The sequence below is a fragment of the Cynocephalus volans genome, chromosome 4 (assembly GCF_027409185.1).
Source record: "Cynocephalus volans isolate mCynVol1 chromosome 4, mCynVol1.pri, whole genome shotgun sequence".
Lineage (NCBI taxonomy): Eukaryota > Metazoa > Chordata > Mammalia > Dermoptera > Cynocephalidae > Cynocephalus > Cynocephalus volans.
Genome location: NC_084463.1, coordinates 70,750,820 through 70,768,241, shown reverse-complemented (window position 1 = coordinate 70,768,241; position 17,422 = coordinate 70,750,820). Strand labels below are relative to the sequence as shown.

The 17,422-nt window shown below is 38.8% G+C and overlaps 1 protein-coding gene across 2 annotated transcripts in view; it reads right to left on the bottom strand.

The window, feature by feature from the left end:
• PDGFD (platelet derived growth factor D) overlaps nucleotides 1–17,422 on the bottom strand; it is a 229,713-nt gene that overhangs the window by 63,787 nt on the left and 148,504 nt on the right. The window contains exons 2-3 of one of the 2 annotated variants that reach the window (XM_063092827.1): nucleotides 7,894–8,098; nucleotides 4,023–4,203 (exon numbers count right to left, since the gene is read on the bottom strand). In XM_063092827.1, the coding sequence (XP_062948897.1) occupies nucleotides 4,023–4,203; nucleotides 7,894–8,098 (386 nt within the window). The remainder of the gene's footprint in view (nucleotides 1–4,022; nucleotides 4,204–7,893; nucleotides 8,099–17,422) is intronic. The other variant, XM_063092828.1, reaches the window with a different exon arrangement.

Genomic DNA, 17,422 nt, shown 5'->3' with positions numbered 1-17,422 from the left:
TGAATAGCTTTTAAATGACTTAATTTTTTATTTTCGAGTTTTGAAAAACCGTACCTTGCATTAAATACACACACACACACACACACACACACACACACACACACACAAATAAAATGAAAGTTCTATGTTTGTTACATTGTACAACAAAATATTTATACATTGGATGAAGAAAGTGAATTATGGTGAGAGTGCAGGTGCATATGTGTGCACACACAAAGTGGGCTGTTTGCACAGGATTACCAAGTTTACCTGTCACCTGATATAGTAATAATAACACTAGTGATAATGATAGTAATAAGAGCAACAGATATTGGAGTAATTAATAAGTTCTAGGCAGAGTGGTTTATAAAAGTTATCTTATTTAATCGGCACAACCACCTAATGTCAGGCAGTATTATTTCCATTTTACAGATGAGGAAACTGAGCCTTTAGCCACCAAAAAGCAGAGCTGAAATTTATACCCATATCTGTTCACTTCTCTGCACACTATTGGAAGCCTTGAAATTAGACACCTTTCCAATTAATCTACTTAGAGGTCTTCAAAAAAAAGATTCCTAACATTCATTTCCCAATAAACTGGATTTGCCGTGGAAGATCCTAATTTATTTTGATAATCACATCTTGCTACCAAATATTTTACAGCACTATCCATTCTGCTAACTTGTGCTCTTTGAAGGTATCTGTTCTCCTCAATGGTGTGAAATTATAAGAGACAGCATAGTAGGAGAACAAGAAAATGAAATTAGGCAGTTCTTATGAATCACATCTTCTCAGGAAAGGGTCAATTTGACAAACACATTGTCTAGGCATGTATTAGGCACTGTGTAGAATATGCACAGGGATAAGATATTTGTCCTACACTCAAAAAGTTCATTACCATTTATCTGGAGGAAACACATATACATAATTTGTGATGGTAAAGGTAGGATCATTGTCACCATTTATAGAGCAGTTACTATATTCTAGGCACTATATGCTAAGTATTTATTATTGTTTTAAAATCTCATACCAACTCCAATTATTATCATACCAACTCCAATTATTATCCCCATCTTAAAGATGTAAAAGTAAAGGGTGAGAACCTTGTTCAATATCACATCATTAATGACTGGTAAAACTTTACTGCAATCCTGAGTGTCCTTTACTGAAAAGCTCTGGTCCCACGTGGCTATTGTGCCTTGTCCTAGGAAGAGATTGCAACAGGTGCTGGAAAAAAGACAGAAGACTGAATCCCTAGCACATCAAGCAAAATTGTAATGTAAGAATTATTCCCAACCAAACATAAGTTACTTCGATATCATCCATCAGTCTTCCACAGTCTGCTGGAGTAAAAAATTGACTAAAAGTATACACTGTGCTTTTCCAATAATGTTATGAGCATGGACCACGTACGTTTGATTCTAGTATAATGGGCTATTGTGATCCTAGGCATCTACTATGTACAGCCTCAGGAGAAGTCCCTGTACACCTGGAGAGTCACTGAAGTGGGAAGAGCAGAGCTGATCAATAGGAGGCATGGAGGTGGGAAGGTGGAGGTGAAAAGTGAGATGATCTTGAACTATTCAAACAGTTGCTTTTTTCAAGAGTACTTTGACTCCTCTGGAACTATTCTTAAGGATGACATTTCCCTAGCACCTATCATTCCTTAAAGTAGGAGTTGCAAAACAGCTGCATCCAGCCCCTAGGTATTCAGCATTCTAAAACAATTATTTAAATGCACTTTAAGAGATCTTGCCATTTTTAGTCCCACTGACTCCCTGTTAATTTATACCTGGCCTACTTTCAGTTTCAAGCCCTGTCTCTTGAGTTTATAAACCCTGCTTTAAAGTCTTTCCAAGTAAAACTTAACCATGAATAAAATGATTTTCCCAATGCAGTGGCCAAGACATATGTGATCTTCTATCCCTATGGAACAAGAATCAAACAGGAGTTTTGTCAAAAAGCCACACAGGTCTAGAGTCTCTACATACCTGGAAGTTAAGCTCATTCTGCCTCTTGGAATTTAGCCTCCAAAGCACTTTGGCCCTAGTTGACCACAGTGACTGCCAGAGGCCTGTTAGGAGGAGAAATAGAGTTTGTAGCTATTCCTAATGGATGCAGACCAAGAGGCCAGTAGGGGAATAATACAAAAATGTTATAACTCTCATTTCTAAAAAAACACAATTGAATGTACTGGTGGAGGTAAATAAGTGAGTGGAGTAATGCCAAAGAGTTTTCATCCGAATTACAGAGGCGGCCTATATTCCACGTAACATTGGCCGGGAAATGAATGACGAGTCTGTACCGTAACCCAGAACACTCCAAACCTGAGTATTCATTCTTCCTTAAACCCATACTTGTACTGCCTTCTGTGAAAGGGGTTGTTTGGCTTTAAAGACATTGTGTTAGAGTTAGGAAGCTGCTATCTGGCTCATGCACCATTTAAATTAGTCATAATCAAAGCATCACAAAAAGTACATACATTAACACTAATAGTCCTTGAGGGGCAAAAGATCCTTCACTCAGCCTGTCCCTCACCATTCTAACATGCCAAGCCTGCTTTGTCCGTGAACAATTGAGAACAGACGCATCACCGAACACATTGAAAAGCAAGAAATGTAGAAACCAAAGGTTCACACTTCAATTTTAATGCTGAGCAGCACTGTATGAGTTTGCAATAATGTAAATCATGCTTGATGGATTATTTTCAAATTAAAACCGGAACCAGTGTCACAGCATGCTAGTTTTTCATTTGCAACATTTCCACGTAGAATTCACTCAGCATCTAATAACTCACCGTAATGCAAAACCCGTTAGGTTAAAAAAGCAAGATTTTTTCCTCTTCTAAATGTAATTCTTTAGAGAAAAACCAAAACCAAAACCCAAACAAATTGATACCATTTACAGTACTGCATTCTATTTTGGTTCTATTTTGGCATCCAAAATTTGAAAAGGGATAGAGGCAGACCTAATGAGAGTAAAAATTGTTGCTAGAAGAACAAAAGGCAATATTCTATAAACACTTGAAGGATTCAGAGACATTTATATATATTTATATACATTATTATTTATATACTTATATATTAAACTATATTATTGTAGGTGAAATTATCCCAGCACCTCAGTGGACTTAACCTATAGCACCGAGTCCTTGTGTCTTCTTATATTCATCATTCTCAGATGTTACTACTTTTTAATTGATTGTCATCTCCACCAGACTACAAGTTCCAAGAGTTCAAGGACTCTGTCTTTCTTACCTGTGTTATCTACTACCTCTATCAGAGTGCTTGACAAGGAGCAGAAACCCAATTTTTTTTTTTATTAACGAATGAATGAATGAATAAAGAAGACACATGATTGAGTGTGACTCAACAACTAGAATTAAATAGAGGGTAGATTTTGGCTCAATATGAGGTTAAACATTTTCTAACAGTCAGAACCATTTAAAGTTGGAAACGGCTGCCGAGGTGTTTAAGCAGAGGTGAGACTACAACCAAGCATGAGTGTAGTAAACAGGATTCGTTCTGCTGGGTCTTGAGTTGGACCTTGATCTTGAAGATGCTTGCCAACTCTGATGCTCTATTATAACAACAAAGACGTAACATATTTTAAACTAAAATCATCAGGACTTTTTTTCTGTGATGGAATTTCTAGATAATTTTTCAAACCAAAAGAGAAATTATTTTCTTTAGCTTTAATTCTTAGAACCTGTTCAACTCTCACATACCTTCTATTTAGGTATATGTTTACTTTGCTTCCATTGAATCAAAGGTAATTTAATATCTGCTTTACTATCAACTATTTTCCTATTTCTATTTACTATACTCTTTTTAAGAATGCATGGCTCAAAGGTTGACTTAATAGGTCTAAAATGGTATTCCTTACTAATGAAGGCTTTAACATTCGGGCCATAAGGAAGGAATAAACTATGCCATAATGAAGTTCATTCACCCTCACACCACTGCATTTAATCATAGAAAATGATCTTTATACTTCATGAAGCCAGTGTCTGCTTTTAATCATAGGCTGGTTGAACTACTTACCACAAAAGAGTAATAAATCTTGAATCCGGGTTTAGCCACAAAGTAGTCATCAGACTTGAATGTTATTTTAATTTGGTTTGTTCTCGATGTTATCCTTGGAGGAACTTCCTTGTGTCCACACCATCGTCCTCTAATAATGGTACTGGTTTCAGATATATCTTCAACTTCCACAAAATCATACCTGAAATCAATTTGACATAAATGAACATATTTTGATTAGAGTAGATTTTGAAATTCATACTTTCCCTGAGAAATTAAAAACTAACGTGATTTCTCATGATCTACCATCTGAAATGAAAATTATACCTTATGGAATGTTAAAAAGAAAGCTAGTTTTCGGATTAGGTTTTCCAAATTCAAACTGCAGTAACATGTTATGAAAGAACTCTTACATGCATCTAGTCAGGACTGTTCCCAGATCATCAAAAATCAAAATGGGCTACTTTTTGAGCATCTGGCTTAGAAAGTTTTCTTGGAAAAATGAATAACTGTAATCTGTTGGCAAATTTTAGGAGATGTAGCTCGAGTTATATGTCCAAATATTTCCTCTATAAAGTTTTTCAAACAAATCCCTACTTTGAACTAATTTACCACATTCAGTGCTTCCTTGAGAAAGGAAATGATCTATATCTATGTCGTTTGTAGAATCCGCATTCTCATTACAGAAAATAAATGGATATAGAAAATAAATGGATATAGACATGATTCGCTATATTTTATTTTTGAAAACTGTCTTTTGGAAGGATCATATCATAAAATAAGGCAATTATCAGAAGGAAAAGCACATAACCTTGGGGAAAGATGGATGCTACCCAATAGTGGAAAAATATGAGCTGGTTTAACCATGGTTTGAATGAGCTTTAGGTCCTAGGTTCACTTTTGGCATTTCGGAAAAACACAGAATTGCAGGATTAAAGAAGACAGCAAAGGCCTCTTTATTCTATGTGACTATTTGATCCTTGAAGTCCCTCCATAGCATCCCATCATTCCATCACATAGTAGGACATATTCAGTGACAGTGTTTACACCTTCTAGGGATCACTTTTTCTATTTTCAGACTCCTAAGACTTGGAACATTCCCTCTGATTGCTGAACTATCTGTCTTTCAGTTCTGGTTTTCGGTGTCTCACTCCTCCACTCTATCTCTTCCAAAACGACTTCAGATGCTAACATCATACACAAATGATGGGCATTCAGAGTGAACAGTGATAGAAGTCTCACATCCATCTTACATTTTTGTTGGGAGTACCAGAGGAATCAGCACAAGAAATCTGAACATGAAGAAAAACCAGTATGGTTTTCTGCATCCTGCCCACGCACCTCAGAGCTCTTATTGGATTGGGCAGCGTAATTCAAGGAGTAGGTGAAAAGCAATGACATTGTGACTAAATTTCTTTGACAGTGATTTACGAGGCTCTTGTGTCCTATGCCTCAGTTTCCTTAGGGATAAAGTAAGAAGGCTTATATAATTTTACCAGCTGGATATCTCTTGGGTGCTGTGTAAACTAATTACTTAATGTTTATATGGTGCTTGGAAGGTGTGAAGCACTAACAATGAATCATTATTCAAGCAATAAAATATTATAGTGTAAACATTAAGAAGGCTTTGGAACAGATGGTAGGAAATCAATTGCATTTCATTTTATATACAATATGTGTAAATCATATTTATTGCACAAAGCACGAGTTACCTGAAACTTTGTTAGTAACATAGTAGGTCAAGGCAAGTCTCTGACATGTCTCTTTCCCTTTTTCCTCTCCTCTTTCCACCTCTTACTCCTTTATTTCCTCCCATAAATTTTGAGGAGCAACTAGATTGATGAAGGGTCCAGAAGAAAACCATCCTAAATCTTCCTCTTCTCTATTTTCAAGGCCAAGATGCCAAAAGGACTCACTGCCAGGAGCAAACCCCAGCTCAGTAGTGGAGATGTTGCTTCTCTTCTGTGATACAGTGATATAATAAGAAATATATATTTGGTCTCTGTCCCTGGTTCCTGGCACAGAGTTCCCCAAACCCTTGGAATTTCTGAGTGATGGAGTGATAGGAGCATCTTTTGTTGTTCAAAATAAGCTCCTGTCAACTATACCTGTTTATGCTAAAGAGGTGACTCTGGGTGCTGGACACCAGAAAGACCAAGGCATGATGAGAGGGTTGAAACTTTCAGTTCTACTCCCAGACTTCTGGAAAGAAGAGAGGAGCTGGTGAATGAGTTCAAACACCAAAGGCCAATGATGTACTCAGTCACACCTGTATAATGAAACCTCCATAAAATCCACTGTTTTGGGATTCAGAGAGCTTCCAGGTTGGGGGCTGCTGAGCACACTGAGGTGCTTGGAAGGTGGGGCACCCGAAGAAGCTGCCCTCCCACATGACTTCCCAATGCATCTCTTCTGTTTGTCTGTTCCTCAGTGACATCCTCTGTAATAAATCGGTAATAGTAAAGCATTTCCTTGAGTTTTGTGAGCTGTTCCAGCAAATTATCAAACCCAAGGAGGGGGATGTGGACCCCTATGATTTACAGCAGGTCCATCAGAAGTATGGGAGTCTGTGGACCTGCAATTGGCATCTAATATGGGAGCAGTCTTGTGGGCCAGCTCTTAATGTGTGAGATCTGATGCTAACTCCAAGTACACGGTGTCAGAATTGAACTGGATTGGAGAACACCTAGCTGGTGTCAGAGAATTGGTTGGTGTGGGGAACCCCACCCCCATTTGGTGACAGACGTGTTCTGTGGGTAGAAACAGATCATGATCTCTTTCATGTCATCACCTTTAACAATCTTTTATTAGTGGGGATTTTTTTTTTTCTGTGATTTTTTTTTACCAGTACAGAAAATTATTTTTTCCTTCCAAGGTTGAAAAGACACAAGATCAGCTTTACTTTATTCTCTTTGTAAATATTCACTAGCTCTTCCTGCATGTATGTGTCTCTGCTTTCTGGCATACATTACCCTCTATGGTCCTAGAGAGTAATAGTCACTGCTGTTGTTCTCAGAAAAATAGCAACATAATAAAAGCTGTCAGCATAATAAACATGCAACAAAGGACAACCAAATTTGAGGCACCTCTTTTTATTATTCAATGGAAAATAAACCTGCTGAAAGGATTTAGCAGTTCAGTAGTTCATTGGCAATGCAGAACAAGCACGTGCAGTAAAGTACAAAAAGGAAAGAAAAATCCTCCCTAGGTCTTATACATGCTAATTAAGAGAGTAAGATGCTGTGTGCGGACAATTCAAAGAACAGCAGCCAGGGCTTTCTCTGATAGATATGCTAAGAAGGGAAAAGATTATCAACACAGCTTTCATCTTTTCTGCTGACCCAGAAAATACAGGAGACAGACCCTTCTGAGGAGCATAGGAACTCTGGGGTTACCTTCTCTTCCTTCCTATATATATCTGAGGCCTTCAAATTACGAATTCAGGGTAAAGCCATGATGAGGTCCTCCCAGCACTGGGGGAAATCATTATGGTTAAAGTGGCCTGGGTCACCTCCTGGTGCTGAGCAGGGGTTTATATCCCCTATGCCCCTGGCAGGCTTTGATCAGGGCCACACGATGTGGCTGCAGGTGACCCAGGATGTAGGATGTATCTACTTGCTCAGGCTGTTCTGTGCCTGGAAAAGACAGGGACCTCCAGATCACGATAGCTGAGGAAGTGAGTTTCTGCGAGTCATACCAGGTTATCAGGCCCTCTGCAGCAGCAGTCTGTGCTGTTCGTCTGCTAGCGCTGACATAAAGGCTTTTAGAAAAGGAAGCAACACATCTTGAGTAGGTCCACAGGGCTCAAAAGGAACGTTTAATGTGATGCTTTAAATTCATCTTTTTTTGCTTTGGAACAGTACCCTAAAATAGATTTTTTTCTCCCACTTACCTACAGATATCATTTTCTGCCTCCTCTAATCCAAACTGATTGTCAAATGCAAGCTGTATCCTTGTTTTCTCCTGGGAATGGAGCCGCCAGGTCAGAAGCAGATTCCTGGGGTAGCTGTTCGGGAAGCGAGGACTCTGCACATGGCCGTTTCCTGTCACCTGGATGGTTTCATCTCTTCGGTACAAGTCTGTGAGGTGATTGCTCTCTGTTAGTAGTCACAACTTGTAGAAATTAGTATGTTGTTCCAATTACAGGAAAGCAAAAACAGAACAGTTTATAACACGTCACATTTCAAAGCACGTCTTGATTTTGTTTAGAAACATATGACCAAATGGTAGCCTTCCACTTAAACCAACATTTATTTCTTCTATTATTCCCACCTCCCCAAATTCTTCATAAATCTGCCTAATACTTTGTACTCTGGGGACTCTTTTATGTAATTCTTGACAAGCAAAAATTAACAATTTTCTCAGAATTCAGGTTCATTTAGATTGGAATTAAAATCAGCAAATAATATCAAATAGTTCATTCTTCCTCTTTTCCATGAAATACGAATAAACAATTTTTGTTATTATACTGACAGTGTCACAGTGTATGTCCAGTGACTATCATGGGAGGTACTCAATAAATATTGTTGAATGAATAAACAAGTGAGTGAAAACCAAATGAAAAAGACTCTAATGGTGTTCAATGACCATTTGTTTTATATTCAAATGACATTTTTCCCAGTGTGTTTCTCCACCATAAAAATCACAATTTTTTTTTTTCCTCCTTGGTTTTCTGTGACTTAAACAGGTCTAGTTTTTATTGTATTTTCTGTATCCTGGCTTCCTGGGACGGAGAGTCTAAACCCTGGGAATTCTTCAAGTGATAGAGATGTCTTTGTTATTTGTGGTGGGCCCCAGGAATATATCTGAATTTATGCTAATGAGGTGATTCACTATGGGCCCATAGATGGTTTCAGGGTGGGGACTCACCATGCCAGAAAGACCAACCATGTGACTAAAGGTTCATGTGATATCAGCCTGACCTCCCAATCTCTGGGGATTGAAGCAGGTTGGAGATTGAGTCCAAACACATTGACAGTGATTCAGTCACTCATGCCTGCATAATGAAATCCCAATAAAAACTCTGTACAACAAGGCTGGGGTAAGCTTCCTGGCTGATGACACACATGGATATGCCAGGTGAGTGATCTGTCCTGAGGACATAGAAGCTTCATGCTTGAGACCCTCCCAGATCTCACCCTATGTGTCTCTTTATTTGGATTCTCATAATTTGTATTCTTTAACAAAACTTTAATTGTAAGTTAAGTGCTTTCCTAAGTTCTGTGAGTTGTTCTAGCAAATTATCAAACCTAAGAGGTTTGTGGGGGGGACCCTCAAATTTGTAGCCAGTTGGTCAGAAGTGCACGTAGCCTGGGGTCCCCCAGACTTGCAGCTGGTGTCTGAAGCGAGTGCAGTCTTGTGGGGCTTGTGCCCCTAACCTGTGAAATTTGACCGAACTCTGTGTAGTTTGCATTAGAATTCCATTGTACAGTGGATTCCTTTTTCATATCTCCCAATATTCAGAGTTCTTTGCATTTTCAATTTTGGCTTTTTAGACTCCGCCATAAACAGACCTCCAGCTGCAGTCTATTTGTGTTGTTCCACAGAGAGTTTACTTTGAGGCCTGTAATTCAGTGAGGCTGGTCAGGGGGGCTAAACTTGCTGGTGGAAACCGCTGTAAGGTAGGGCTGCTGAGAGTGGCTGTTAAAGCTTCCAAAATAAGAGAGAGAAGATGAACAGGAACTGGCGCATGAAATACAAAAGCCTCTCTCTTTCATAGATGTTTCTGTGCATACGGGAATGTAAACTGTCTTTTTTTGACTCATCCAGTATTTAATGTGTTGCAGCTTGTCCAGCTAGACTTTATGTGGGAGAGGGTCCTAGGAAGGGCAGTGGGTAGTTGAAGGAGCCAATGTCCCCACTCCCTGCCTCTGGGCAAGAGCCCTGGCTCTGCAGTCTTGTTCCTACCTCCAGCCAACACAGCAACCAGATGACCTACTGGGAGCCAAATAACATTTTTGCCAGTTGACCCTTTACTCTTCTCTTTCCTTGACATTACGCTAAAAATGTAGGTATGAAAATTAATGTCTGCTCATTTTGCCATAAGGGGCTTTTAGGAAGTGGGTCTGAAGGCTATTTCCTATGTTGGTTGATGTGAGCTATCAGTCAACAATTATTAAGTGCAGGATCTATTCCTAATGTATCGCAGTATTTGTAAGCCTTCTATCTATTGTATTTTCAAGCCTTGTATCTGTGGTGAGAGTATTACTCTTGCAATTTTTGCCATATCATCGTACCTCTACTACTACAGTTTGCTTAACATTTCTCTGTAAACTAACATTTTAATCAAAAGCAAATTTATTCTAAAATATCTTTATACCAATAATGTAATAATGTATTATTACCAGTAATATAGATACTATTTGTATCTAGTCCCACATATAGAAGATAACCGTAAATCCAAGTACATAACCATTAAATTTTAAGCTATCTATCTCAGGTGTTCAGATTCCTCATTTGTATTAGGGAATTCTGTGCCACATTTTTCTTTTTTTTCCTTTCAGTGATTCTGTGTGTAACCCTCAGTGGTTCTATGTATTCTTCCTTTACTGTTCCAGATGCTGTGCTAGATTTGTGTATAGTTTGAGAATATTTAAAGAATGGTTCCCATCTTCTCACACCTGGAAACCAAAGTTGATGCATACCGCACACGTGTCAACGAGGCGCAAAGGAATATTAGGTGCTGAGTGCCAAGGCAGTGGTTGCTCAGAGCTGGGAACAAAGGGCTAACATGAACGTGAGGTGTGTCCATAGGATCAGAGCAGAGTCCACGTGGGACCCACGTGGGACACATGGGGGGCTACAGGCTTTCGAGGCAACCGATGAAAGCATTTGAAAGCCAGGCTGATGAGTCTGCACTTGATAGGGGTAGAAACAGGAGAGCCTGGAATGGGTAAATGGCTTGTTGGAAGGAAGATGGCCTGTTGGTGCTACAAAAGAAGGGTAGGGAATGGGCCTGCAGTGGGGACTAGGAGGTAGTGGCTGCGGTAACAATGGTTCTGACCTGGAAGGGCAGGTAGCAGTGAGGCCACATCAGGGGAAGACACCAAAAGGAGAATTAAGAAACTGGTGCACAGGGATGTGTCAGTGGTAGCGACAACATGCTAAGCCCAGGGACTGGGCCCCATGTGGTATTACTGATGCACAGGGGTGCTGCGGGGATAAATGTTTCTGAAGAAATGCAAGTTTGGTTTTGGGGTGATGATGAGGAATTCAAGTGGAAATACTAGCAGGCTTTTGGGGTTATGGGCTAGAGCTGAGCTGGGAGAACAGAACCGATGTGAGACCTCAGCTCAGAGAGGGAAGAGGAAGCCTTGGGGATCACTGAGTGCTTGACGAAGTATCCTGAGAAGGGAGGGTGAAGCTTGGTGCTGGCTGACATGCCCATGAGGGGCAGGTGACAGACCGAGTGCCTGGGAAATCAGAGAAGCAACGGCTGGGAGGGAAGCTGTGTCTAAGTCAGGCTGCCCAGGAAACGGGCCATTTCAAGGGCAGAGTGGTCAATGATGTTAAATGCAGAAGCAAGGCCGGGGGACAAGAGACAGAGAAAAGACCACAGAACTCGGCAATAACAAAGTCAATGGCATCTTTTAAGTAAGAAAGAGATCTTTGTTTTTTCTAAAACATCCTGAAGGTCTAGATTGTCTGAAAGGGACTAACTCTGGTTGTAAATAAAATGCCAGTTAAGAAGGCTGTGGAGGAGGTGAAGAGAGGGGTTTTCCTTCTTATGTGGTTTGATTAAAGTAATACTTGTTTCCAATTTTATAAATTTACCACAGACCTATGCTGTACTATGTTGAACTAGAGGAGGAAAACCCTGATTTTCTAATTTATTTTTCCTTAAAGACAAAATTCTGCCAGCATATACATATACACAAACTAAATATGGATAACAGCAAACACTTCTATAGTGCTTATTTTTTTTTTTTTTTTTTTTTTTTTTTCACAATCCTTCTTTTTTTTTTTTTTTTTTTTTTTTTTAAATTTTATTTTGTCGATATACATTGTAGCTGATTAATGCTCCCCATCACCAAAACCTCCCTCCCTTCTCCCTCCCCCCTCCCCCCCAACAATGTCCTTTCTGTTTGCTTGTTGTATCAACTTCAAATAATTGTTGTTGTTATATCTTCTTCCCCCCCCCCCCCCCGGTTTGTGTGTGTGTGTGTGTGTATGTGTGTGTGTGTGAATTTATATATTAATTTTTAGCTCCCTCCAATAAGTGAGAACATGTGGTATTTCTCTTTCTGTGCCTGACTTGTTTCACTTAATATAATTCTCTCAAGGTCCATCCATGTTGTTGCAAATGGCAGTATTTCATTCGTTTTTATAGCTGAGTAGTATTCCATTGTGTAGATGTACCACATTTTCCGTATCCACTCATCTGATGATGGGCATTTGGGCTGGTTCCAACTCTTGGCTATTGTAAAGAGTGCTGCGATGAACATTGGGGAACAGGTATACCTTCGACTTGATGATTTCCATTCCTCTGGGTATATTCCCAACAGTGGGATGGCTGGGTCGTATGGTAGATCTATTTGCAATTGTTTAAGGAACCTCCATACCATTTTCCATAGAGGCTGCACCATTTTGCAGTCCCACCAACAATGTATGAGAGTTCCTTTTTCTCCGCAGCCTCGCCAGCATTTATCGTTCATAGTCTTTTGGATTTTAGCCATCCTAACTGGGGTTAGATGGTATCTCAATGTGGTTTTGATTTGCATTTCCCGGATGCTGAGTGATGTTGAGCATCTTTTCATATGTCTGTTGGCCATTTGGATATCTTCCTTAGAGAAATGCCTACTTAGCTCTTTTGCCCATTTTTTAATTGGGTTGCTTGTTTTCTTCTTGTAAAGTTGTTTGAGTTCCTTATATATTCTGGATATTAATCCTTTGTCAGATGTATATTTTGCAAATATTTTCTCCCACTCTGTTGGTTGTCTTTTAACTCTTTTAATTGTTTCTTTTGCTGTGCAGAAGCTTTTTAGTTTGATATAATCCCATTTGTTTATTTTTCCTTTGGTTGCCCGTGCTTTTGGGGTCGTATTCATGAAGTCTGTGCCCAGTCCTATTTCCTGAAGTGTTTCCCCTATGTTTTCTTTAAGAAGTTTTATTGTCTCAGGGTGTATATTTAAATCCTTAATCCATTTTGAGTTGATTTTAGTATACGGTGAGAGGTATGGATCTAGTTTCATTCTCCTGCATATCGATATCCAGTTTTCCCAGCACCACTTGCTGAAGAGGCAGTCCCTTCCCCAGTGAATAGGCTTGGTGCCTTTGTCAAAGATCAGATGGCAGTAAGTGTGTGGGTTGATTTCTGGATTCTCTATTCTATTCCATTGGTCAGTGTGTCTGTTTTTATGCCAGTACCATACTGTTTTGGTTATTATAGCTTTGTAGTATAGCTTAAAGTCAGGTAGTGTTATGCCTCCAGCTTTATTTTTTTTGCTGAGCATTGCTTTGGCTATTCGTGGTCTTTTATTGTTCCATATAAATGTCTGAATAGTTTTTTCCATTTCTGAGAAAAATGTCTTTGGAATTTTGATGGGGATTGCATTGAATTTGTATATCACTTTGGGTAGTATGGACATTTTCACTATGTTGATTCTTCCAATCCAAGAGCATGGAATATCTTTCCATCTTCTTGTATCCTCTCTAATTTCTCTCAGCAGTGGTTTGTAGTTCTCATTATAGAGATTTTTCACCTCCTTGGTTAACTCAATTCCTAAGTATTTTATTTTTTTGGTGGCTATTGTAAATGGGCAGGCTTTCTTGATTTCTCCTTCTGCATGTTCACTATTGGAGAAAATAAATGCTACTGATTTTTGTGTGTTGATTTTGTATCCTGCTACTGTGCTGAAATCATTTATCAATTCCAACAGTTTTTTTGTAGAGGTTTTAGGCTGTTCGATATATAGGATCATGTCATCTGCAAACAGGGACAGTTTGACTTCATCTTTTCCAATCTGGATGCCCTTTATTTCCTTCTCTTCTCTGATTGCTCTGGCTAGTACTTCCAACACTATGTTGAATAGGAGTGGTGAGAGTGGGCATCCTTGTCTAGTGCCTGTTCTTAAAGGAAAAGCTTTCAGCTTTTCCCCATTCAGGATGATATTGGCAGTGGGTTTGGCATATATGGCTTTAATTATGTTGAGATACTTTCCCTCTATACCTAACTTATAGAGGGTCTTTGTCATGAATGAGTGCTGAACTTTATCAAATGCTTTTTCAGCATCTATAGAGATGATCATATGGTCCTTGTGTTTGAGTTTATTAATATGGTGTATCACATTTATTGATTTGCGTATGTTGAACCAACCTTGCATCCCTGGGATGAATCCCACTTGATCGTGATGAATAATTTTTCGTATGTGTTGCTGTATTCTGTTTGCTAGTATTTTAGTGAGGATTTTTGCATCTATATTCATCAAGGATATCGGCCTGTAGTTTTCTTTTTTGGTTATATCTTTACCCGGTTTTGGTATCAGGATGATGTTTGCTTCATAGAATGAGTTTGGGAGATTTGCATCCGTTTCAATCTTTTGGAATAGTTTGTAAAGAATCGGTGTCAATTCCTCTTTGAATGTTTGGTAAAATTCTGCTGTGAATCCATCTGGTCCTGGGCTTTTCTTTGTTGGGAGCCTTCTGATAACAGCTTCAATCTCCTTTATTGTTATTGGTCTGTTCAAATTTTCTACGTCTTCACGGTTCAGTTTTGGGAGCTTGTGTGTGTCCAGAAATTTATCCATTTCCTCCAGATTTTCAAATTTGTTGGCGTATAGTTGTTTATAGTAGTCTCGAATGATTCCTTGTATTTCAGATGAATCAGTTGTAATATCGCCTTTTTCATTTCTAATTTTTGTTATTTGAGTCTTCTCTCTTCTTTTTTTTGTTAGCCAAGCTAATGGTTTGTCAATTTTATTTATCTTTTCAAAAAACCAACTTTTTGATTCGTTGATCTTTTGAATTGTTTTTTGGTTTTCAATTTCATTCAGTTCTGCTCTGATCTTAATGATTTCTTTCCGTCTGCTAACTTTAGGATTGGATTGTTCTTGTTTTTCTAGTTCTTTAAGGTGAAGTGTTAGGTTGTTCACTTGCCATCTTTCCATTCTTCTGAAGTGAGCATTTAATGCAATAAATTTTCCCCTCAATACTGCTTTTGCAGTATCCCACAGGTTTTGGTATGATGTATCATTGTTTTCATTAGTTTCAATAAACTTTTTGATTTCCTGCTTGATTTCTTCTTGGACCCATATGTCATTAAGTAGAATGCTGTTTAATTTCCATGTGTTTGTATAGTTTCCAGAGTTTTGTTTGTTATTAATTTCTAGTTTTAATCCATTGTGGTCTGAGAAGATACATGGGATAATTCCAATTTTTTTGAATTTATTGAGACTTGATTTGTGACCTAATATGTGATCTATCCTGGAGAATGATCCATGTGCTGATGAGAAGAATGAATATTCTGAGGTTGTTGGGTGGAATGTTCTGTAGATATCTGCCAATTCCAATTGGTCTAGAGTCTTGTTTAGATCTTGTGTTTCTCTACTGATTCTTTGCCTAGATGATCTGTCTAATATTGACAGTGGAGTGTTCAGGTCCCCTGCTATTATGGTATTAGTGTCTATTTCCTTCTTTAGGTCTAATAGAGTTTGTTTTATAAATCTGGCTGCTCCAACATTGGGTGCGTACATATTTATGATTGTTATGTCTTCTTGATGGATCAGTCCTTTTATCATTAAGTAGTGTCCCTCATTGTCTCTTTTTATGGTTTTTAGTTTAAAGTCTATTTTGTCAGATATAAGAATAGCCACTCCAGCTCGTTTTTCTTTTCTGTTTGCATGGTAAATCTTTTTCCATCCTTTCACTCTTAGTCTGTGTGAATCTTTATGGGTGAGGTGGGTCTCTTGTAGGCAGCATATAGTTGGGTCCTGCTTTTTGATCCAGTCAGCCAGTCTGTGTCTTTTAATTGGGGAATTTAAGCCTTTAACATTAAGAGTTGTTATTGAAAGGTGTTGATTTATTCCTAGCATTTTATTGGTTGTTTGGTTGTCTTAGGTGTCTTTTGTTCCTTGCTTTCTGATTTACTGTTTGGTTTCTGTGTTTGTTGGTTCCTTAGGTTGTAGATAGTGTTTTTGTTAGCTTGTTTTCTCTTCATGAATGCCATTTTTATTATACTAGCGGGTTTAGATTTTTCTTGGGTTTTTATGGCAGTGGTAGTTATTTTTCAGGAACCAAACCCAGTACTCCCTTGAGGATTTCTTGTAAGGGTGGTCTTGTGGTAGTGAACTCCCGCAGTTTTTGTTTGTCTGAGAAATATACTATTTGCCCCTCATTTCGAAAGGATAGCCTTGCAGGGTAGAGTATTCTTGGCTGGCAATCTTTGTCTTTTAGTATTTTGAAAATATCATCCCATTCCTTTCTAGCTTTTAGGGTTTGTGATGAAAAGTCTGATGTTAACCTGATTGGGGCTCCCTTATAGGTGATTTGACGCTTCTCTCTTGCAGCTTTTAAGATTCTCTCTTTGTCTCTGAGTTTTGCCAATTTGACTATGACATGTCTTGGAGAAGGCCTTTTTGGGTTGAATACGTTTGGAGATCGTTGAGCTTCCTGGATCTGAAGATCAGTGATTTTTCCTATACCTGGGAAGTTTTCTGCCACTATTTTGTTGAATATGTTTTCAATGGAATCTCCATTTTCCTCCCCTTCTGGAATACCCATGACTCGGATATTTGAGCGCTTGAGGTTGTCTGATATCTCTCTCAGATTTTCTTCCATGTCCTTGATTCTTTTCTCTTTCTTTTTGTCTGCTTGTGTTATTTCAAACAGCCCATCTTCAAGTTCAGAGGTTCTCTCTTCAACTTCGACAAGCCTGCTGGTTAAACTCTCCGTTGTGTTTTTTATTTCGCTGAATAATTTCTTCAGTTCAGCAAGTTCTGCTACATTTTTTTTCAGGAAATTGATTTCCTTGTATATTTCCTCTTTCAGATCCTGTATACTTTTCCTCATTTCATCATGATGTCTAGCTGAGTTTTCTTGTATCTCATTCAGTTTCCTTAGAATTATCACTCGAAATTCCTTGTCAGTTATTTCAAGGGCTTCTTGTTCTATAGGATCTAGAGTATGAGATTTATTAACTTTTGGTGGTGTACTTTCTTGATTTTTTGTATTTCTGGTGTCTTTTTTTTGGTGTTTATTCATTGTGGCAGGGGGTTTCACAGTCCACCGGTTTAAGACTAATGACTAACTAGGATGTTGCTGTGGTTGCCAATTTGGTATGGCTCCCGCCGTGACTGCTCAGTTGGCCTCTAGTGTCTTGTGTGTGTGGTTGCCTCGGGTCTTGGGCTTCTCCGGGGATCCACCTTTCTGGTCAGCTTGTACTCTGCTGGGCTGGTGGATCACGTACCACAGGGTGTGTGATCTCT